The 25,838-nt window shown below is 36.4% G+C and overlaps 1 protein-coding gene across 1 annotated transcript in view; it reads left to right on the plus strand.

The window, feature by feature from the left end:
- LOC150094473 (uncharacterized) overlaps positions 1 to 25,838 on the plus strand; it is a 261,156-nt gene that overhangs the window by 38,276 nt on the left and 197,042 nt on the right. The window contains exon 2 of the mRNA XM_090411803.1: positions 4,905 to 5,002. Coding sequence (XP_090267929.1) covers positions 4,924 to 5,002 — 79 coding nt within the window. The 5' untranslated portion in view covers positions 4,905 to 4,923. The remainder of the gene's footprint in view (positions 1 to 4,904; positions 5,003 to 25,838) is intronic.

Below are 25,838 nucleotides of genomic sequence, written 5' to 3' on the forward strand. Positions count from 1 at the left end.
AGGACAGGCTGAAGCTTTTAATGTGAAAATTGGAAATGTTAATGTCCTTTATAAACTTCAGTTAACTTTCTTTATTCCTGATATTCCTGGCATTTGTATAAAGAACTGCATTATTACCATTTCTATCCCTATTATTATTCCCTGTAGACTCCAGTTGACTTTGCAACATACCATACATTCTTCCATCCCCCAAGTAACTATCCCATAAGAGGCCTCCTCTACTACCATATGCCCTTGCAAATTTAGTTTATCTGTATTAACATTCTCAATTGCCCTGAGTACAACAATTTATCCAGATGCCTGTCCTTCTATGTTCAAATGCTCTCCGTCTCTTGCATACAGCTCTCTTCTATCTTAAAATGCACTTCAGGCATCCACATATACAGACCTCCTTTTTGACACATCCTTGCCATTGTACCATTCATTATTGCTGATCTCCTCCTTAATTCTACATCATATCTTTGCGAAACATTCACTGTCTTCCCTCTCACACTTCCGAGTTCTTAACAGTAAACCCCAAATTTGTTGCAATCTGATTCACTCTGTCTTTTAGATCTTTGTACAGTCATCACTATCATCTCCATTCTTACCTTGCTTTATTGCCATATACATCGTCCATCATTCCTCCAGGCAAGCACTTCTCTAATATTGTATTCTGCATGCCAAAAAACACTGAATCTCTATACATCACTCTTCTCAGATCCATCCATTCCTTGCTCACTTGCATCCCTAACTCGCTTTCTCCAGTGTTCTCCTTCCTTGCTCTTCTAATTATCATCTGCCTTCCTCTCATCTCACTTTCCCTTGCTTATATATTTTCATTCTCTCTCGTTCCCTGATATGCCCATTGTCTGTCTTTCTCTTATTCCTGCAACTTTCTCTCACATTTCTTGTTTATCTTGCATCAATCAGCTTTTCTATTCTGATCTCTCATTTCATGTGGGTCAACTCATTTTTCATACCCTCCACTTCCTCTCTCTCTTTTTCCAAGATTCTTTGACACAGTCAGCATCATCCTTTAGATCTTTCGTATCTTCAGTTATGCTACTTATTATCAAGTCCGTCACCTGACACTAGCTTTTCTTCCCCTTGATCATACTACTCATAACTCTCTTGCAAACAGATTTCCTTAGTACAATGTTTCCCAAAATTTCAGTACCAATGTATCCCTCCTGAAATTTTAGTAACACAGATGTACTCTCTCTTAGACCAAGGCAATTGGGAAGAAGTTAATTTTCATTCATATATTATTATTAATAAAGATATTTATTTTATGACAACTGTGTAAAAATAAATTACAAACTTTGAAATTTTTTATACATTCTTACATGCATTTTTTGTTAAAAATACATGTAACACTCGGATCTCTTTTTATGCAGTAGATACGTTCCACAGAAAACTGCATATAAAAAATCGCACAAAACAGGCCTAACTTACATTGAGAAATCGGGGATACGTTCCATAATTTTCTAAAACCGCATAAAACCGAAGCAATGAATTAAAATAAACCTAAAATTGCATAAAAAAAGTTTATGAAAATTCAGGAAAATAAGAATGCCTTATTTTAAGGCATTCTTATTTAAGAATAAAGCTTTGTTTTAAAACTTTATTCATTTAATTTTATTGAAAAGTAACATTTTTTTTTTTTTTTTTTTTTAACATTTTGTCATCAGAATTATCATCGCTGTTAGACACTATTTGGCAACGTTTGCGAACTGGTGCAAAATCACTTTCATCACCAGAAGAGATAGTCGGTGCATCAGATCTGTATGGTTAAGGCAATGGTTCTTCACAAACAGGATTAGCTTCGCCCTCGTTCTGTGCTGATGATTTCACTAATTTTTTATACAGCTCGCAATATCCAGACATAGTTCTTCAGCTCACGTTGGAATTTAAAGGCTTGTTCAGAATTTGTGTCATTAACAAGAAAATGATTTTCCAATTTATTGCACAGTTCAAGACCTTGAATTATATTTGCAGTGAGGGAGACAGGTTTTTCTTCCGATTCACTATCGTTTTCTGGATCTTCGACGATATCTAAAGTTAATCGCTATCCAATAATATCATTGTCACTTAAGGCATTATCCACAAGATGTTTGCATGGCTGCACTGTTTGCAATATATCCAGGCCAAGCTGCTTTCCAGCAAGCATTTAAAGTTTGTGGTCTTATTTCAGTGATAGCAGATGCAACATGATTTAAGCAGTCCAAAATATAAATTTTTTTCCAAACATCAGTTACTGTTAATGATTCATTTTCTAGTTTATCCAATATAAATTGAAAAGTGTGCTTAACGTAATATTTTTTTAAAAGTAGTAATTATGCCTTGATCCAATGGCTGAATAATGCTTGTTGTATTGGGTGGAAAAAAACACTACCTGCACATTTGGATGTTCTAAATGCAGATGACTTGGTGCATTGTCAACAATTAATAAAACTTTAAAATCAAGAGCCTTTTGCTTCATGTATCTTTCCACTTCTGGTACATAGCAATTATTGAACCATTCAGTAAATACAGCAGTTGTTACCCAGGCCTTTGTATTAGCCATCCAATGTACCGGCAACTGTTTTAGATCTTTGCCTTTTAGAGCATGTGGTCTTAGAAATCGATTTACTAGGAGGGGTTTTTAACATTCGATCTCCTGATGCATTGCTACAAAGTAACAACGTTACTCGATCTTTGCTTGCTTTAAATCCGCTTGCTTTTTTCTCAGACTTTGCGATGTAAGTTCGACTAGGCATTTCTTCCAAAATAATCCTGTTTTGTCAGCGTTAAACACTTGATTGGGACAATATCCACCATCTTCAATAATTTTGGCTAATTTCTCTTAAAAATTTTTGGTGGCTGCTTCATCTGCTGATGCAACCTTGCCTGTAATCTTCAAGTTATGAAGTCCATTCCTTTTTAAAAACCTGGTTTACCATCCTTTGCTAGCCGAAAATTCTTTATCAGCCTGGGAAGCGGAAGGAGACTGCTCCAATTGCTTCATCTGTTCATAAAACCAAAGAGCTTTTTCTTTAATTAAATAACCACTTATACGAATTCCCCTTTGTGTTAATTCTTCAATCCAAATTACGAGCACTTGTTCTGTGTTTTCTAATAGAGCATCTCTTGACTACGAGATGATAATTTGGCACTTAGTTTTGTGCCAGAAATGACAGATTTTCTTATTGCGACTTCAATCTTTTTAATTGCTCTTGTAGTAGATTCGCTTAAATTAAAATGTTTACCAATCGCCGTAGATCCCTCTCCTTTTGCTAAGCAATCTAAAATTGCAATTTTCATTTCCAAAGAAATTGCTTTTCTTCGGTGCTTTTTCCCCTCCATTGGGCCAAATTTAATTAATAATTAATGATCAATTATTAATTAATAATAAAAAATCAGCTAAATTAACAATTAATTATTAATGAATACATCACAAAATAACCAAGGTGTTCCATGAAAATTTCAGGATTTGTGAAGTGTTTCTGTCGTAGAAAAAGTTTGGGAAACGCTGGATTACTATATTATTGGAATGGATTCTCCTTCTGTTGACATGCACAGAAGTGTTGAAAGGTCTCCTATCTGTGGGCATGCACTGCATAACTTCAAATCCGCATAAAAAAGATCTGCATAAAAAGAGACCCTAGTGTGTGTGTGTGTGTGTGTGTGTGTGCGTGCGCGCGCGCGCGTGTGCTCGCGCGTATATATATATATATATATAAAAACACTTGTTAGATTTAGCAGAGAGTTCCAACCGCATGGTTCAAACTATTTGAATTTCAATTTTTAAAGCAAAAGTTTAACCATGTGCTTAGAATCCGATCGTGCCGTCAACCAGGTATTTCCTTAATGGAGGTTGGTCGATATGTGTCAAGAGTCACATTTTGTTTAAATGCCTTTTGCATATCACACTTTGGGAAACACTGCCTTAGCACCATTGTCACCAGCGAAATCTGAGATACTTATTACAGTATCATCCAACTCCTCCCATTGCCTGCATTTCATTCAAACATGCATTTCCTGTATCTTATCTGCCACATTTTTAAATGATGGGAATCATTCATGCTGCAAGTGAGGCCTGCTACAAAATCCTGTAGTATGTTTTGCATGTACAATACTTCTCAGATAGGACTTTGAATTGGGAGCAAGAATATGGGGCTTCATCATTCAGGAGCTTTCCCAAGAATGACTTCATGACTAGATATCCCCCCCCCCCTTTCAACACACAACACACACACATTATTAGGTAAACTTATTAGTAAACTGATTCTATGGGAGAGAAGAATCCTTTGACTATTTTAGATTTTGCTAACATTTCCAGAGACACTCTTTGATCAATCTAGAGTCTGTGCACTTTTTTTGGTGTGTGTGTGATGCAGAAAGAATCTTTTTTTCTACTCAGTTGTTTTTTAAGGAATAATTTGTGTCATCTAAAGTGCATAATAGATGTATGCGCAAGAATATCATCTGCAAGCTAAGCCTAAGTGTCTTAGAGACCACAAATATCTCACTTAGGAGGGAAAAAAGAAGTCAGAAACCTGGATTAGAGGCTGTAGGAACTTTAGGTATGAAAGAACCAGTTAGTAGATTTCCCCAGCAGAACTACTTAAGAAGCAGGATCCCCTCCACACACACAAAAAAAATAAAAAATAAAAATAAAAACTTTGAAATTTGATCATTATTTTCAGGAACATTTTTGCTTGAATTTGGCAGTGTGTCTAATTTTTTGGGATGTATGTCTGAAGTGGGAAGAATCTTTCCCTACACTTAAACAGAACATTAAAACAATCTAAACAATTAAAACAATGTTTAAGTGTTTTCTAGTGTAGTGATAACATTTTCTTTGTTTATATATGTTATTGTGGCATTGGAATGATATTGCATTTCAAGTTACTTATAACAACATGTATTATTATTTCTAGGGAAAGCAAATGGCTGACCATGTCTAGTTTGAATGAAGAACTCTTTACTGCTGTAAATAAGAATGATATTGAGCTTATCAAAGCATTACTAAGGAGGGGTATGATCAACTTGGATAATTTCACTCATAAAATTATCAAGTAAAATAAACCACTATTATGTAATAATGAAACATCAAAATATAAAAAGAATGCAGTACTCTTGATTTTTTGTTTAATGGTATAATAATAATATGCTAAATTTTATTTAGTTATTAGGCCAGTATTTCACCTTGTTCACCAAGTGATTTTCACAAGCATAGAGAAAATATGCCTAAATATTAAATGGAATAATCTCATAATATTAATTGGTGTCTTTTTATATCATCATTATTATATTCCTAATACAGATTTTCAAGAAGCGTACATGATGCTATGATAGTACTGCATGATTAGTGTTTATGTTATTAGTAACTTAGCAGTGTTTCTCCAGCATTGTCTTATTTGTCAGAACTCCATTCTTCTCAGATCTTATATTTTATAAGAGATTTTACTCTTCTAACTGAATCAATCCAAGTGGATCTTTCTCTTTTTATTTTTCTGCCATCCAAGCATCAAATGCTTGTTTGATACCAACCTTCCCTTTTTTTCACTGCTGTTTATCATCGTCACTATACTATATTTATCATATATTTATCACCTGTCTATACAGAGTTTGTGTATTGAAATTATTATTATTCAGGCTCCCATGGAGTCATAAGACTCATCGTGGGAGGTCCTTCCTGAGAAACAAAGTCTATCAAGACTCATCGAGGGGAGGTCCCCCCCCCCAGGAAACACCATACCACTCCTTGAACTCATTGACAGTTCTCGCTCTCACCACTCCATCAGGCAATGCATTTCATGGTTCAACCACCCTCCATGCAAAGAAACCACTACTCACCCTCTTGCTCACAGTTTCCTTTTGTAACTTCCAGGGATGCCCTCTTGTCATCACTTCTTCCCGCTGTTCAACCAAGCAAAAGAACTCCCCAGTGTCAAAACCCTGTAACCACCTCTCAACAGTTTAAAAGTCTCAATCATATCACCTCTCCTTCTTCTAACCACCAAACTCTGCAGTCCACTTTCCCTCAGCCAATCCTCATAACCAAAATTGTACAGTCCTGAAACCATCTTTGTCATCTATCTCTGTACCCTTTCCACAGTTAATTTATCTCCTTCAAATCCTGAGGACCAAATCTGAGAACAATAGTCTAAGTGTGGTCTGATCAGAGACTTATAACGGAATGATAACCCTTTTATCTCTGCAGGTCAGTGTCCTTCTCATAATTGCAGCAATCCTCTGTGTTACCTTCACCACCTTTGCAATATGTCCCCTAAATTTCAGGTTTCTATCAATCATCAACCCCAGATCTCTTGTCTCCCCTACTTCCTCCAGTATAACTCCTCCCATAGAGTATGCAGTGTCCCATCGATGTTTCCCAAACCTCAAGACTTTACATTTTGCTGCATTAAACTGACACCACCCCCATTCATTTGCCCATCTATCTAGCTTATTCAGATCCTCTTGCAGGGCTGCTGCATCTGCACTATTACTAATAATCCTTTCCTTCCCAGCTTCGCATCATCTGCAAACAACTGAATATCCCCTTGCAATCCACTGACAGTGTCATTGATATAAAGGTTAAACAATATAGGTCCCAGTACTAAGCCCTGTGGGACCCCCACTTGTAATCCTCTGCTTCCTTGAAACTGCCCCACCATACACAACTCTCTGATACCTATCGGACAGCTAATCCTGAATCCAGTTGACCAATCTGACATCCAGACCCATGTACTGCAACTTAAATATCAGCTTATCATGTGGCACCCTGTCAAATGCCTTCGCTGAGTCTAAGAAAATGGCAGTATATGCCTTTCCCTCATCTAATGCTCTTGTAACTTTATCATAAAAGGCTAGCATATTGCTAAAACAAGAGTGCCCCCTTCACAATCCATGTTGACTCTCATAGATAACATTATCCTTATCTGCCCAACGTGTATATACACAAACTGTATATACACTGATGACACACAAACTGGTCTATAATTCACTTCCAGTCTGCTACCACCCTTATGCAATGGCACTATCTTACCTTCCTTCCATTCCATGGGCACCTTTCCTGCAGCTAGACTTTCATTGAAAAGCCAGGTCAAAGGCACTATCAGTTCCCTAGCACATTCTCTCAAAACTCGTGGTGAAATACCATCCAGTCCTACAGCTTTACTGACATCCAGAGTACTCAGTATTTGAAACATGCTCTCCTCCTGTACCTCTAAACCTTGAACCTGTCCTATTCTTCTAGCATTAAAACTGACTCCTCCAGGATGAAATACTCCAATAAAGTGTTCATTGAACAATTCTGCTATGTCCTCTGCATCAGTCACTCTATTCTCATTTTTATTCCACAGTATTATTTTTCTACAGTCAATTCTCCTCCTACTGGCCCACATATCTAAAAAATTCCGTAGGATTTTCTTTGGATCTTAGGACTAATCTCCTCTCATATTCCAGTTTTGTCTTCCTTACCATACTAGTCACTCTTCTGGTCTGTGTCTTATACTCTTCATGCATCTTCTCTTCTCCTGTCTCTTTATATCTCTTCCACAGCCTCTTTTTCGCATGCAATTCGTGTTTAATATTGTTTGTCATCCACTTTACTCCAAATTGTGTTCCTCTTATTCACTTGTGGTATACAACTTACCATTGCTGCTAACAAATATTCTTTCATTCCCATGCACTAATGATATCCCCGCCTTCCAATTCCTCCCTCGATGAAACTTCCCCAAGTTGACGTCTTAGACTATTATAATCACCTGCCTTATAATTCCACATACGTTCCAGTCTCTTTGATACTCCTGCATGTCTCTTCATTTTCCAAGTCAAAACCATATGGTCACTCTCTCCAACTGGTGGGAGAGATGTCATCTTAGTTATTATCAACTCTTCTGATGCTATAACCAAATCCAAAACTCTGTTGAAATAAATGTTAACAACTGTGGAAAGTAATTTTCATTGTGCTGGTGTCTTTTGCAATGAGTTCACTGATCAGTTTTATTTTTTGAAGTTTATCTTAGTTAAGTGATATGTATGCACTATTTCTGCAAGTATTAAGTAATGTATTTATGTTGACACAATTTTATGTATTTCCAGCATGACATAGCTCTTCCACATTTTATCCCATAATGCAAAAAAGCATCTCAATAGTTGTGTCTCCCCAGTTATTGGGATGCCATTCATTCTGGTCTACAAAACCAGAACCCAAGGTCCCAGATACACTTTATTTTTATTTTTTTGTTTCTGAGGGAAATGAAAGGAAGATGGTGAAGGAAACAAATATCAGTAGCAACACAAAGACAAAAGTGGAATACCAGATAACATGAATTGTGCAGTTTGTATAGGATGCATATTTTGATGCATCCTATACAAAATACAGTCCTAATGTAAACTATATGAGTGACACAAGTGCATCACATAATTTACCGAGGCCAAAAGTGATAATTTTAGTATACAAGCTTTTAATCAAGTTGCTTTCCACATGTGCAATAGATAACAGCCTTCTTAGTAACTCAAACCATAACCTCATCGACCTTTTCTCATGTTCTACAGAAAGTCCTTCACCAATTAATTCTCACTCTTTTGTCCTTTGGCCATCACAGTGCCAAATGGTGTGACCTCAGAGATTTGAATTCCTTCTTCCCATTTGCTGATTACTAATTTGAACACTCTGTCATCTGTTCATATCTTGGTTTTCCATGAACACACCAAATCATCATATCACAAGTGGTGAAGGAGCGAGATTTAGCTTTTCAGCTATTAGGAAAAAAAAGAAAGAAAAAATCCATCAAATCCACTTCTGATCCAGATGCCAAAAACTTGGCACCCTTCACATCCAGGTAGTACTGCCATTGTATTGGCATCATTCTGCTCCAGCAACTCTTATAATAAGAATACCACAGCAAAGTCTAAAGGTCAGGAGATTAAAGTAAGTAGGTAGGTGTGGAATGGATGACTGAAGAAGTGGAAGAAGGCATTATGGAGGCAGCACAAGATGAGTGGCAATTTGTTGTGTGAAGAGTACAAAAAATCGATGTGAAAGGTGACTTGCTTGGTTATGGTAGCAAAAGTAGAGTATGAGCAGCAGTTAGCAAATGATGACAAAAGAATCCCAGAGTTCTTTTGATATGTGGCTGTAGAAAAAAGAATTATGGAAGGATCATATTGGATGGTGAAAAGAGTTGAATGATTACCACTGCAGAGGATATAGTTGGGATAATAAATGAGCAATTCATGAAGGTATCTCATTCTTCTGAAAGTGAAATCATGTAGAACTTGAGTGCACTGGGAAGAGGAGAGGAGCCACTGATGATGAGTGAACAGGAGATATGTGAGGAATTGAATAAACTTGATTCATATGAATAAAGCTACATCTCTGCATGTTTTGAGGTGTTTCAGGGAATTAACTTGTTGACTTTTTTTTATTTTTTATTTTTTAACAGAACTCTTAAATCGGGCCAAATTCGAACGGGAAAGGACAAAGAAAGTTGACAAAGTAGAGAAAGGACAAAGTTGCTCCCCTTCACAAGGGAGGGGAGCAATTTGTGTAGGCCAATCTGTGAGTCTGCAGTTGTTGTTAAAGTTATAGAGGATAGTTAGAGCCAAGATTCAGAAGTTGATATTGGCAGCATTCTCTTTGGACAGCATGGGTTTCTTAAAGGAAGATTGTGCTTTAGCAATCTATTATTTACATATTATAACAAGGTGACAAATGCATTGGACAAGGGGGGAATGCATGTGTTCAATTGGAGATTGGTTGTCTGATCAGCAAGTTGTGTATGGAGGAATAATATCCAAGAAAAGTCACTAGTGGTGTGGTGCAAGGGTATGTTTTGGGGCTGTTACTATTTAACTTTTATGTTAATGGTATTTGTGAAAGTTTGAATGGCAATATTTATATATATATACCGGTATATATCCTCTTCTTCTTCTTTTCCGTCCAAGACGGGTTGGGTCTTCTCTTGAGCAGGATCTTCCAGTATATATATAATTGTTTGAAGATGCAAAGTTGAGAAGAGAAATGAGGAGTAGAACCTTGAAAGAGGACTTGAATGGGCAAATGATTGGGGTTGACATTTCAGTGTTACAAAGTGTAAGGTTTGGAGGCAGCACAAGAAGAGATCTTGGAGGAGGTAGAGAAGATGAGAGATATAGGGTGTGTGGTGGACAGGGACCTGAAATTTCAGCGACACATTGCTAAGATTATGAGACCAGCACAGTGGATTATGGCAGTGATGCAGAGGACACTGATGTATAGAAGTAAGATGCTAGGGTTTCATCGTATGAGACTTTTATCAGGCTGCATGCGGATTATTGTACACAGATTTGATCAAATGGTTTTCAAAAGGATGAAGAGCTATTGGAAAAGGTCTAGAGATGATTGACTAAGGTGGTTGCTGGTCTTGGGAATTGAGTATGAATGAAGACAGCTGAAGGAATTCAATTTGCAGAGTCTGGTGGATATCAGAAGGAAATATGATTGAGACTTGTATGCTGGTAAGGGATTATTACTAAATCAATGTGGATGAGATTTTTCATCTATGGGAAGGGGACAATTGGTCACTCCTGGAAGCAATATAAGGAGATTGTGATTAGCGAGATGAGTAGGTTTTTTCCATGTTGAGTGGTGGATGATTGTCTGAAAGTATGGTCAGTGTGAAGACAGTGAATGCATTTAAGTACAGTATGATGGTGATCTGTGTGTGTGTGTGAGATGGTGGAACCTCTCACAATGAATTTGGACTCTTTTGTGGTCTTATGATGATAATAATTATCATCTTTTTTTAGAAAACATCAGGGAATCCTTTAATAACTTGAATATCAACAGGTCTACTAGTCTTGGTGGTAATCTCCTTCCATCCAACTTGGTTGTGTTCAGAATTTGTGCTTAGAATTAACAAGCATTCTATATCATCTTCAAGCAAACATACATTCACCCCATCCTATAGAAGAGAGGAAAAAAGTCAGCCATTAAACTATCCTTCTGTTGCCCTCATGTCACCTCATTTTACTTCTCTCAAAAATACAAATGGATAATGTCATCAACAATCACTTCTTTACTACCTGGAGGCCCAAAAGTTGATGAATGCATTATTCACCTACAGAAAGATTTGGAGGAACTTGTCGTCAGGCTTGCATTTGATTCAGATAGTCCTGCTTGCCAAATAATCATATTATAATCTATCTTCCACCTATTTTCAACTAGATTTTTATTTGCCTCTGATTGTTCATGTTGTGCCATGATTGATAGATTACTCTCTTCAGACTTTCCCACCTTTGTTTACCTCAAAGCTCTGTATTTTTGCCCATGCTATTCTTCCTCTACATAAACAACTTCTCTCTGATTTCATATCATATCTTATTTATAATTTTGTTTATGACAGTATGCTCCATTCTTCTCTTCATTTGACAGACCTGTAGTGCATGAGTTCAAGCTTCAAAATCTTTTGTAATCTGTGCATTAAATATTGTTTTCTTTGTCGTTCTCAAATGAGGTTAGGTTTGCTTTAATTGGAATTGCTGCTGAAGCAGATATAGCTTCAGCAATAGCCACAGAGAGGGCTTGAATACGTATATTGCATGTATGCAGTATTTGAAGGTAGGAGAAAATCTGTATTTCAGTGAGAGTGGCAGTGTGAAGCTGGGTTGATTGCTTTTGACAGGTGGTGTGTGTGTGTGTGTCTGTCTGTCTGTCTGTCTGTCTGTCTGTCTAGGCAGGGAAATGAGAATTGAACTGTGATGGCACTGAGTGCAAGCTACAAGAATATGTATATGATGAATGATGGTGGAGCAGTGGGATCAAATGTCTTATGGAATGATAGGGCAAGGAATTGTGGGAAGGAGTTGTCATCACTGATGTGAGAACTATTAGGAATAAAGGGGCAGAGTTTGTGGCCTTGATAAAATTAGTTGGCCTGCAGATTGTTGGCAGCACTGAGATGTGGTTGAATAGAGGATGACATGCTGACAAGAATAGCATGTGACGAATATGGTAATTTTTGAGAATACAGTAATATAAAAAAGATGAAGAGGATATTGCTGATGATCCAAGAAGAGTTGTCTCCTCAAGTGGAGATTAAAGGAAGCACTAGTAATAATTCTTTCAGATCATTTGGTGTGCAGGCATTTCAAATGTTTAGGAGATGTTACATGTTTGCCCTAGACTAAGAAATGTAGAGGGATGTGATTCAGAAGTGTTTCAGGCAGATACAACTAGTTGAGTGTAATAATGGGAGACTTTAATTATATAATTATACTGGAAGCAAGAAATGCCATCCTGGTTGGTTGAGTGGATAGTGTACTGCTCTCAAAACAGAAGACTATGAATTTGGGTTGCATGAATGTTTGTGAAAGTACTTATATGTAGATGATTTTCCTCATCTGGTGTGAATCAAATACAGTGCTAATTAGAGGCCTGAAATAGTTGAATGGGTTGAAAAATTTCATGCATGATCTCTAGAATGGAATTGGCAAATTATCCAGTCTTTAGCCCATCCATGGTTCTAATTTATTGTATTGTACAATATATTAGTATTGATGTACTCATGATGTATATTAGTCCAAGAAGAGAAATCTCATTATGTCTAGACATTGGAGCATTATCATATGAGGAGGTAAACTGTGATATCTATTATGAGAAAGAAGACAGGACTTTGTTCTTGTGATTTGAAATTGACATGGTTATCTTCACCCCACTGGAGAATGATTAGATCAGTGGTTGAGATGTTGGCTATGGAAGGTCTTGAGGTTTGGAATGAGCACTGTGAGGTTTTTTGTCAAATAAAGAGGAAGAATAGAATGTACTGTTATCAAGAAAACTATAGATAGGATTTAAGATCGAAGAGAGAAAGCCATTTATGTATGAGGAAGTTGTGGATATGCTTATGGAGGCCTGTATACTCTGAAACTGAACATAATGTGAACTGTAGTTTGCAAATACACGTGAATATTTAAGTGGGCATTTTCCTCTTTGGTTGTTCATGTACTGAATGAGCAGAGTTGCAAAGGATAAAAGGTATACCATGGGAGTTTATTAAATGAACCTTTAGGCCATATCAGATCATTTGCCTTGGAAATGTCAAGAGTGACAACATGAGTTTCTCCAAACCTTTCTATGGTTTGTGTGCAAAGGTGGCTAATGATGGATAAGAGATCTATTGTAGGTTGAGTGCCAAAATCAATTTTGGTTCATGGATTAATTTATGGGTTTTCAGGTGCTAGAAGAGGTCTTTTGACATTTCTCCAAAAGTGGGATTTATTGGAACTCTAATCAGTCATTCACACCTACAAAAGTAAATCCAAATAATAGAGAACATCTTTAGAAATAATCAACACAATAATGAAATTAAAAATGCCAAATGTATCATGTTATGCATAAGAAGCCTTAGAAAATGTCAGTAGGATTGTTCAAAAATACACACTGTCAAAAATCTTCGGACCACCTAAAATATTCACAGTTGTCACAATATCTAGTTTCCTCTCTTACAACATAATTTTATATGTTCAGCAATGCATGTGATCCCATATGTTATGGCCAAACATGCCACATTGCAAATAAATATAAGCAGAAACACAATTACATCAGTTTTGGCCAGGTTGCCCCAAAAAGACTATCCACATGCCTGCATTCTAGCTAGGTTGTATCTCTCTGTGCCAGGGATTTTTGTGATCGTCTTTAAATTGTAAATGGTTTTCCAAATCACATGGTGTGATATCTGAATCCTCTTTTTTGATATTTGAAATGGTTTGAAAAAAAGCCATTTGAAATGGCTCTTTGTTATATGCCTTCTAAACTTCATATCCCTGTCCACAATCACTGCCCCAAGTTCCTGGCCTCATCAGTTTCCTGCAGCTCAGTTACACCAGTGTGATCTCTTCTTCCCGAAGTGCATCACTTTACACTTTTCCACATTAAACTGCCAGCCATTTACCTTTTCCCATACTGCTAATCTGTTTAAATCCTTCTTGACATCCTGGAGTTTTGCATCATCAGCAAACAACTGAAAATTTCTTGTCAAATCATTTCCTCTGTCATTGATGTACAAATGAAACAACAGAGGACAAAGTATTGAACTCTGTGGTACACCACTAGTCACTTGCCTTCTCTTTTACTCAACTCCTTCATAAATCACTCTTTGATATCTGTCTGTCAGACACCCTCTAATCTGAATCACCAGATTCACATCCATCCTCATTTGCTCCAGTTTATGCAACAGAGTTCTATATGGAATCTTGTCAAATACCTTTGCAGTCTAGCAGTATCACTAAGTAAGCATATCCTTATCGAACTCCATTGTTACTTGATTATAAAAAGTAAGCAAATTACTAAGGCAAGACCTACCTTTCACAAAACCATGTTGTCCTTTATTATTAAGAGAGCCCTCCAGGGAGTCAGGAACTCATCGAAGGAGGCCATAGTATTCGCACCAGATGTCATACCTGTTCTTGAATTCATTTAAGCAACTTGCACACACACAACATTCAACGGCAATCCATTCCAATCGTGCACCACTCTATGAGAGAAAAATCTAACCCTTCTTGACAGCACTCATTCTCAACTTCAAAGGATGCCCTCACATCCTTTCCCCAGCCTCCAAAAAACGAATAATTCTATCTACTGAAATTCTGTATAACACTTTCAGAAGTTTGTAAGTCTCAATCACATTACTCCTGTTTGTAGTGTCTGCATCCTTCAAATTCTCAGTCTGTCTTCATAATCAGTATTCCACAATCCTGATATAATTTTTTGACATTTCCTTTGCATTCTCTTCATTGTATCAGAATCACCATGGAAATCAGGAGACCAGACCTGCACGCAGTAGTCTAAGTGAAGTCTTATAAGGTATCATAAAGCTATCCACCCAGTCCTGAATTCTGTCTTTTATCAGTTTTTCTCATTATTCCTGAGATGCTGATTTGCCTATAATTTGCTACTTCTATCTTGGACCCACCTTTGTGCATTGGGACTATTTTCACCCTTTTCTATGATATTGGCACTTTTCCAGTACTGAGGCTTAAATCAGACAACTTGGTCAGAGGAGCTGATAATTCTCTTGCACATTCTCATAATACACATGCTGATATGCCATCTAATATCATGGCTATGTTTGCATTCAGGTTCTGCAATATTCTTACCTCCATTTCTTCAACTTCTATTTTCCCGTCAGTCAATTTCATATCAAACATTGCAGTATCATCACCTAGATCATACGCCCTTACAATAGGCCCAGGTACTGGTTCTGCAATATTTTTAGTACCTCCATTTGTTCAGCCTATTCTCCCATCAGCCGATCACTTCCAGCATTGCAATATCACCACCTAAATGGTACACTCTTGTAAAATGATCACTCAGTAATTCAAGTATTTGCTTTGCTTCACTTACCTCCCCATCATCAGCACTTTTTAAAGTCATCCTTCCATAGTCATTCCTCCATTTACTTGCCACATAGCAAAAGAAGTCCTTAGGATTTCTTTTGGCCTCATTAGCTACCTTTCTTTAATAGTCAGCTTTGGCCGTCTTTACATTCAAGAAGAGTGACCTTTTTTGCCTGTGCCTTTTACTGCTTATGGGCATGCTGATCCTCCTTTTTCTTTATATTCCCTCCACAACTTTTCTTTGCCTGCAACTCCTGCACCTTTGACAATGTCATGGCACTTCCAGACATCAATTCCTCAGCCTCATAATTCCTTCTTTGTAATTTCACAAGTATATCTCTTCTTAACAGAAAATTCTGCATTCCTTATTCTGCAATCCCCCAGGTGAAGATTACAAGATTTCGTACTTCACGCAGAGGCAACATTGCTAGATTGGTTACTGTTAAGTTCTCTGATGTTATAATCAGATCAGGCACTCTCCAACCTCGAGTTCCCTCCATTACATTCTGTGTCAGGTAATTATCTCTTAGCAGCTGTATAAATTCCATTTCCTTCCCTCTTTTTGACCATTGCTTCTCTTAATATATTTCACCATAGTTGCAATTCCCCATATTAATTACTTGACCTGAACTCATTGTGCTAATTTACCAATGCTTGTCATTTGCATTTTCTCTTATACCCTTCCCCCCAGATTACAGCAGATACCAATTATATATTTCACCCTCTGTCTCATGTCAGATAGTGTCAAATGAACTTTCCTCTGCATCTCTATCCTTTTGATGCATTTTTATTCTTTTTGGCTTCAATTCTTCTGCTATCATTAGCAAAAAAATCCTCCTACCATCTTTGTTCCTTGTGCCTTCTTCTCTGAAGATACTATATCCTTTGTGTATGAGTATATTTAACCAAATTATTATTAACATCCAACATCTATTGAGTGAGAGACTCATCGTGGAATCTCAGTAATCCTATAGCTTTTGGCTAATCAATGCCAAAAACTCCTTTTCCTTATTCTGAATACTTCTTACTTCTGTTATTAGTATAATCGACAGTACTCCCTTCATCCCACAACATCCGTTACACCTTGTGATTGTTTTATTTTATGTTATTTCATTTCTGACCAAATAAAAACTTCATAAAGAAGTTACTTTGCAACTGGAACAGTGGACAATACAACGCACGACTTTAGCTTTATATATCATAAGACCTTAGGCTTAATGTTGTTATTATTACCACTTGCTCTCCTGAATCAGAAATGGAATACATTAACTGCCGCCTCTACTTACACTAGTCTCGCATATTTTTTAAAAATTTTAAATGAAGCACTACTTTTCAGATAACTGGGGATGGGGACTAGTAGCATATTTAATTACCATAAGTGAAATAATTACCCTCCTTGGTAACTTGGATTATTTGTCATCTGGCACTACACCACATTCACCCAGAAGGAACTTATAATTACTATTTTAATTATTATTTTTTTTGTAATCTTTTTTTTATCATTGGTTTATTCTTTTGTTATGGTGTATACATTTTAAAAATTAATGAAAGGAGTCATAGCAATCCAAATGTTAGACACCAGTCATGTTTCTACCTTGTTTCTGATGAGAACCAACGTTTGAAACAGCTGTCATGCCACTGAAACCTAAAAGCAATAATAAAAGGCAAATATATGGGCTCCTGGACATAGCTTGTATCTTTTAACTAGTGCAAGCCAAGGTAGCTTTGATGCCAAGAGTTGTATTCTCATAAGCTCCTGGTTTTCTTTCAAAATTTTCTGAGTTTCTATATGTTCAGCCATGAAATAAGAATGGCTTTATAATAATAATTCATAATTGTTGAAATGAAGCCATTTAGGCTTTCTTCAGTAATTGATGGCGATAATCATATTGTATTAAATTTAATAATTAGACATGTCAAGAATAAAGAACACTGATAATTGATTACGAAACTATGTAGTTAAACCACAACTGATTTTACTACTTTTTATAGTTATATAAAATATAATATTTTGTTTTGTTTTGTTTTAAACTCATTTATGTTTCTTTCCAGCATTGGAGACAAGCATGGTTGGCTGATTAGTTAACATATCCTCTTTCCAGCCAACAGGCCATGGGGTTTGAATCCCATTGTGTGAGTACAGGTGTTTGCAAAGACGTTTACAAACACCCATATCTGTAATGGGAGATGAATTGCATTTCCCAGTGTGACACCACTGTTCCATTTATTGGTGTCTTGAGATGACATGAAAAAAAGTTTCATGCTAGGTTTCTAGAACCATGTTTCTGTATTATTTTAAAAAAATCAAAAAAATCTCTTATCCCTAACATACTTCAGGTTTGCAACCTTTCATTGATGGGAGCCACATAATCAAAAAAATAAAAATAAAATCAAGAGTTCATTTTCATCATTTACACCATTGACATTATAAAATTATTGTGATAAAATTTCTAAAATTTTCATAGCATTATCTTGGAAATTTACATTTGGAATTATTTATATGCTTGTTTCATTGAAGCATAGTAACCAGTTGCAGATACCACACTGTTATATTGATTGTTTCATTTAGGATTATATATTATATTATATTAGATGATCTGAAAGTAACTATTCATTGTTTGCTAATGGATGCAACATTGAGTAGAGCAATAGTCAATAATCATCATCATCAATTTCCTGATATGTAACCGCAAGGGGTGTTCAGGTTACTATGACAGAACTACATGATTAAGTTTACATTAATATTAATCTCCTATTAACAATTTTCCTCCAAATCAATCTTAATCGTGAGCACTCCAATATTGTTACATTGTGAGCACTCCAATATTGTTACATTGTGAACACTCCAATATTGGGAGGAAATAAATGCAGTAGATATCTCAATAACCGACCTGGTTGCTCCGATAGGTATCAGAGAGTTGTGTATGGTGGGGCAATTTCAAGGAAGCAGAGGGTTATAAGTGGCATCCTACAGGGCTCAGTACTGGGACATATGTTGTTTAACCTTTATATCAATGACATTGTCAGTGGATTGCAAGGGGATATTCAGTTGTTTGCGGATGATGCAAAACTGGGAAGGATTATTAGTAATGGTGCAGATGCGGCAGCCCTGCAAGAGGATTTGAATAAGCTAGATAGATGGGCAAATGAATGGGGGTATTGGTTTAATGCAGCAAAATGTAAGGTCTTGAGGTTTGGAAAACATCGATGGGACACTGCATACTCTATGGGAAGAGTTATACTGGAGGAAGTAGGGGAGACGAGATCTGGGGTTGATGATTGATAGAAACCTGAAATTTAGGGGACATGTTGCAAAGGTGGTGAAGGTAACAAAGATTGCTGCAATAATGAGAAGGATGCTGACTTTTATCAACGGAATGATAAAACAGTTATCATTCCGTTGTAAAAGACCCTGATCAGACCACACTTAGACTGTTGTTCTCAGATTTGGTTCCCAGGATTTGAAGGAGATAAATTAACTGTGGAAAGGGTACAACGGCGAATAACAAGGATGGTTTCAGGACTGTACAATGATAGTTATGCGTACCGGCTGAGGGAATGTGGACTGCAGAGTTTGGTGGATAGAAGGAGAGGTGATATGATTGAGACTTTTAAACTGTTGAGAGGTGGTTACAGGGTTGACACTGGGGAGTTCTTTCGCTTGGTTGAACAGTGGGAAGGAGTGACGACAAGAGGCCATTCCTGAAAGTTACGAAAGGAATCTGTGAGCAAGAGGGTGAGGAGTGGGTTCTTTGTATGGAGGGTGGTTGAACCATGGAATGCATTGCCTGATGGAGTGGTGAGAGAGCGAGAATGGTCAATGAGTTTAAGGAGTGATATAATAGACTTTGTGTTTCTTAGGGGGAACCTCCCCTCGACAAGTCTTGATAGACTTTGTGTTTCTTAGGAAAGACCTCCCACGATGAATCTTTTGATTCCATGGAGGCCTGAATAATAATAATAATCTAACATTATGTGTTTCTAAGGCACTTCTGACTGAATCAATCCACCTAGACCTTGGTCTTCCCCTAGGTCTCTTTCCTGCTATTTTGGCATCAAACACCTGTTTTGCTAACCTTACTTCACTCATTCTATTTAAGTGGCCATATACCACCTTAGGTTAGCTCTGACACATTCTTGAATGCTAATAATGTGAAGTTCCTTTCTAATATCTACATTTTTAATATGATTGTGCCACTGATTCTATAATTTTTCTCAGAACCCTCATATCTGTGGTCTCTAATCTTTGATCAAGTGCTTTATTTCTAACCCAACTCTCAGATCCATAATTTAAAACTGGTTTATCCACCATACTTTGCTTATTCTATTGTCTATTTCCAGATTTAACCTGCCATCTTCACTAAAAACTGTGCGCAAATAGCTGAAATATTTTAATTGTTCTATAGGATCTCCATTCAGCTGAAGTTTTGTATGCTCCTGCCTATTTTCATAGTTTTGGTCTTTTTATTGCTGATTTTCATGCCAAATTTGTTGCATCTGTTATTCAATTTAGTTAGTGAATCCTGGAGACTTGCACTAGATGTGTTGATGAGTACAACATCATCTGCATAAAACAAAGAGCTAAGTTTGACATCCCCAATTCTAATATCAGGCTTAATGCCACTTTCTTTCATAATGTGATCCATATAGATCATCATTTCTCAACCTTTCTAAGCCCAAGGACCAGTAAAATGCCTAAACAATCTACGGAACACTAAGTTACAGAGGCGTACCTGGGGTGGGTGGTGCGACCGCCCTGGGTGGCAATTTTTTGGTATTTAAGAAATATTGCCATACTGTCTATAAAACTTCAACTGAGTGATGAAATAGACTTTGACAATGTCATCGATTTTGACAGGAAGGCAAGAAAAATAACATTTTAGAATGTTGGAATTAAAGTTTTATTTCAAAAATAAACATAGTGTTTTTAATTTATTTCCCTATACGTCGTTTTGAATCTTTGTAATTTTTTTTCAAAAACCTATGTAGGAATTACCTACATTTCAGAAAAACTGTGCCATTTATAACATAATAAATCTAAAAGTATGTTTTGAATACATATGGAAACAATTTTGGAAGTAAACGATTAAAAATATATCATCATTGAGCAAATTTAATCTTTATTAAACAAATAAATAATATGATATAATTATGTTACTACTTACTTTAAATGAGATGGTTGAGCTTCTCGGCCCTTGCAGAGTTGCTGGATATCTCTCTCAATATTGGTCAACTTCAGTCGAAGATTGGCACACACACTAAGACGATTTCTATATTTTGTTTTCATTTGAAGGAACAATGAAAATCCTTTCTCACAAAGATAGGTTGTAGAAAGCTGCATGACGATTTTTAATGCTGCTTCAGATAATTCGGGAAATTCACTTCTCACTGAAGGCAAGATCCAAAATCGAGCCAAACCAAGATCACGGAATTGCATTTTAAGTCCACTCTCACTTGAAAGCTCAATTAACTGTTCTTTTTTTGATACCGAAAGATCATTCTCGTGACTGCAAGCCTGAAATGGATCGCGAACCCACAGAAATTTCTTATAAGAAATTTACTCGGGAAAATATGTTTCAAAATTCCGTTTCAGATTTTTGAGGTGGTCACAAACCCTTTCCAGAAACTCAGAATCAACAAAAATATAATTTTCCACTAAAAAGGATTCCAATATTGTAAAGGGTGCAAATTGTCTCTCTTTTACATAATTAATCCATAAAACCAATTTTTTCTCGAATGCCTTTATTTTGTCATAGGCATCAAGAACAGTTAAAGAATTTCCCTGAAGGGAGAGATTTGGTTCGTTTAATTTCAAAAAAAGTCTGAAAGATAGGACGATGTTGATAACCATGCTTCGTCAACAAGGAGTGATGCAAAATCAGAATTATGTTCATTTACAAATAATAAAACTTCGTGCCTTAATTGAAATAACCTTGTTAGTACTTTGCCCCTGGAAAGCCAGCGAATTTCAGAATGAAGTAAAAGTTGCCTATATTCACTGCCCATTTCATTGCAGAGTATAATAACCTGTTATTTAACGGTCGAGTTTAAATAAAATTAACTAGCTTTACAGCTTTGTATAGCACAGTTTTAATTTCTGGTGACATTCCTTTGGAGGCTAATGCTTCCCTATGTATGAAAAAATGCGCCCAATTCATATAGAGCTACTTCTTTGACCTTAGAAACAACCCCACTATGCCTGCCTGTAAGAGTGCGAGCTCCATCCGAAGAGAAGCCTATACAATTTTCCCACTGGATCCCTTTGAGTATTATTATTTGACACCTCCAGGGAGTCAAAAGACTCGTTGAGGGAGAGTGTGCCAACAGCATCGAACGACTGGTTCCCTTCCAACTACTAACCGCACTCAAGCTTACTTAACTGAGCCATTAGTAGCAGAGACTCTACCAATCAACCAACCTATGTACTTATTGAGAGTGTGAAATATTTCTTCTCCAGTTGTTCAGGATGGCAAAGTTCTACAAAACAAAATATCATCATGAATGTTGTTATCATGTGCATATCTTATGTAGCATATTAACTGCGCATCATTTGTAACATCAGTAGGCTCGTCTATTTGTAATGCATAATAAAGGCTCTTCTTAACTTTTTTGATTAACTGAGATTCTACGTCACCTGCCATGTCATTAATTCTGCAACCAACAGTGTCATTTGAAAGAGGAATCAAATCAACATCTTTTAGTAACTTGTTGCCAAACATAGTTTTTACCACATCTTTTATAGCTCGAAGCGGTAAATTTTCCCCGATAGAATGAGGTTTCCCTGTTTTTGCTATGTGCAAACGTTTCCCTCCTTCAACCAAGGAGGGATTTCCCTCCTTGGTTGAAGGAGGGAAACCTTCAGTAATAAAAATCGATGAACAACAAGCAATTGGTTGAAATGTGGATAACACATGTTCACTTCAAATCTGACAAAACAGCAAGGGAAGGTGGAAGCAATAAAACTATATTGTTGTTCACTTCACCCCTCTTTTATTATTCATCATTCTGCTGCTACAAATTTAACGGCAGAATGACGAATAATAAAAGAGGGATGAAGTGAACAACAGTATTGTTTTATTGCTTCCACCTTTGAACATTCTGATGCTATTTGTTGTTTTTTTTCTGTCTCCATTTGATTTCAATAATTTTTACTTATTCAATTTTAATTTGTTTTGTTTGGATAATTAAAAAATATATATTTAGTTAATTTAAGTCTGCCTGCAGACCACCTGTCCCATCGTCGCAGACCACAAGTTGAGAAACATTGATATAGATGATGAATGAGAGTGTAGGTAATGTGCATCCTCGTCTTACCCCTGATTTTACATCAAATCATCTTCCTGTATTTTCTTCAATTCTAACTGCTGACCAGCAACTGAATATAGACTATGAATTGATCTGTATAATGTTTCATTCACCCCAATAAATTGTAGGGTTTTGATAAGCTTTTCTCTGAGCACCTTGTCATATGCATTTTCCAAATTTACAAAATTTAAGTACAGATTCTTGTCATATTCCTGTGATTTTTCAACTATTTGTCTGAAAGTGAAAATCTGATCTTGGCAACCTCTGTTTGGTCTGAACCCAGCTTGTTCTTCTCCAAGGTTTTGTTCCATAATCTTTCTCAGCCTCTTTTCAAGTATGCATGAATAAATCTTTCCTGGAACACTTAGTAGAAAAATCCCTTTGTAATTCTTACATTCAGTTTTATTCCTTTTTTTATAGATAGGTATTATGAGAGTTCTACCACAATCATTAGGAATTCAACCCTCTGACCAGGCCCTTTGAATTATGCAGTGTAGCCACTGCAAAACTTTTATACCTCCATACTTAAGCATGTCTTGTCAAATATCATCTACTCCAGCTGCCTTTTCACATTTCAAGTTTTTGATAGCTATATGTACATATATTGATATGTACTCCTGTTTGCATTCCTCTTGAAAATTTTCTAGTATGGTTCTGCTGCTTGGTTCGTTGAACGGTTTTTCAAAGCAGTTATTCTAGACATCTAGGATATCCTTATCTTAGTTTTCATGTTGCCTTTATCATCTTTGATTCCTTTTACAGTACTCTTTTCTCCATTTGTAAGCTTTTTCAATAGCCTCCAGAACATTTTGCCACTTTCCTGATATTTATTTTCTATACTCTTACAAAGTCTTCCCATGACTTGTTTAGCTACTTTTACACATAATTTAGCTTTCTTACATTTTTCTTTGTATTCTCTTAGGGCATGTACCAACTTGTTTGCTAGGAACTTTTGGTATGCTTTCTTTTTTTCCCAGGACTGCTTTTTTAAACTTGTATCCATGATGGTGTTCTTATTTTTCTATCCTTGCAGACGACTTCATCACATATCTCCTTAACTGAATCAATCAATGTCTTATTCAGAATTTGTCACTGAGACTCCAAGGTTTGGTTCTTGTTTTCAATTTGTTTCATTTTTTCTTCGATAATGTTTGCATAGTCGAGTCTACAATTTACTTGTAAAGTCTGCTGAACTTTAATTCTTTTTAAAACTTTCTTACATACTGTTCTTTTCAATGTGATATCCATTTTTATCCTGCTTAGTACTAAGTAATGGTCACTTCCAATTTCAAATCCTCTGTACGCTCTTGTATCCATTCTTGTGTCTTCTCTCCACATGAACTCATGCACATCTTTATGTTGAAACATGTTATTAGTAATGACTAGTTTGTGTCCTGTGCAGAGGTCCAGTAAATACTTCCCATTATTATTAGCTTTGCCCTTTTCTCCAAATTTTCCCAAAATGTTCCTGTGTGCCTGTTGGGATTTGTTTACTACTCTTTTGTTCAGATCTCCAACAAGTACCACTTTTCCATTTACTTTATGTCAACTGCCTGTTCTAATGACTCAAAAAATTCTTCCACTTGGAGGAACATTCTGTGAGACCATAGGCACAAATAAGTTTCATTGTGCATATCCCCATTTTGAAATTTGTCCACATAACTCTATATGAAACTGCCTTCCAGTCAAGAAGTTTATCATCATGCTTGGTGTTGAATGCTATAGCTACTCCTTCCTTTCCTTTATCATTATTGCCTGAAAATAACATCTTATTATTTAGTAATATCTTCCCTGTTTTTGTCTTCTTTGTCTCAGTAATACCAATTATGTCCATATGGTAATTTTCCAATTCTTCCTCAAGTTTGATTTCCTTTCCATGAATACTCTTTATATTGATGGTTTCCTATTTTTAGTTCTTCTGATGTTGGGTTTATTCGTCTTCTTCTAGAATCTAGATGTTGAGTTGCAGCTTGTTCCGATAGCTAACTTTTTACTGTTCATCTTGGTTCCCTGACGAAAACAGCAGGGAACCTTATTTAACCAAGCGACACCCCATCCATCATGGAATCTCATTGTGAAATAGTCAATAAAGATTTTAAAATTTTGCAGGACTAGGCATGCAGTCAGGAATACATATCCACACTTGAAGTAGAAAAAGCCATCAAAAGCCTGAAATGTGGAAAGGCAGTAGGAGTAGATGATATTCGACCAGAAAAGCTCAAGTATGGAGGTATAAAAGTCTTATAGTAGCTGCACTGCATAGTTCAGAAGGCTAGGACAGAGGGATGAATTCCAGATGATTGGAGTAGAGCTCTCATAGTACCCATATATAAAAAGGGAAATAAAACTGATTGTGAGAATTACAGAGGTATTTCATTACTGAGTGTTTGTGGTAAGATATATGTAAGTATACTTGAGAAACAGTTGAGAAGGATTGTATAAGAGAAGCTTTGTGAAGAACAGGCTGGATTCAGGCCAAATCATTGAAACACATGCAGCCACTGCATCACAATATCCCTTCACAGTACACCTGGAAACAAACAGAACAAATTTCTTTTCCTCTTCCTTCATCCTTACAACTGCTGCACTGTGGAACAGTCTCCCACCTACTGTGTTTCATAATGAATACAATTTAAAGCCATTCAAATTAAATGTAAACAAATTCCTCCTTTCCCAACCCACCACCCATACACAGTACTAATGTACTATAGGTTGACCAATAAACCTCCTGTGTATGGGACCCAACAACAACAACAAAAAAAAGATGCTGTTAGGATCAGATTTTCACTTTACAACAAATAGTTGAGAAATCATGGGAATATAACAAAGATCTGTATTTAAGTTTTGTAGTTCTGAAAAAGGCATATCACAAGGTGCCAAGAGAGAAGCTGTTCAAAATGCCACAGTTATATGATGTTATTGGGGCATTATATCAAGCAATACTTAGTCTTTATTTGAGTTGTAAGTCAGCAGTTAGAATTGAAGGAAGTACAGGAAGTTAAATCTGGTCAGACAAGGATGTACATTATCTCCTCTGTTATTCATATCTGTATGGATCACATTATGAAAGAAAGTGGTATTGGAGGTGTCAAATAATAAGAATAATAAACCTGATATCAAAATTGGATCTCGGCTCTTTGCTTTATCCGGATGATGTTATACTTCTAAATAAATGTGCTACA

The sequence above is a fragment of the Typopeltis vanoorti genome, chromosome 22, assembly GCF_054136105.1.
Source record: "Typopeltis vanoorti isolate ZY-2024b chromosome 22, IOZ_Tvanoo_1.0, whole genome shotgun sequence".
Taxonomy (NCBI): Eukaryota; Metazoa; Arthropoda; class Arachnida; order Uropygi; family Thelyphonidae; genus Typopeltis; species Typopeltis vanoorti.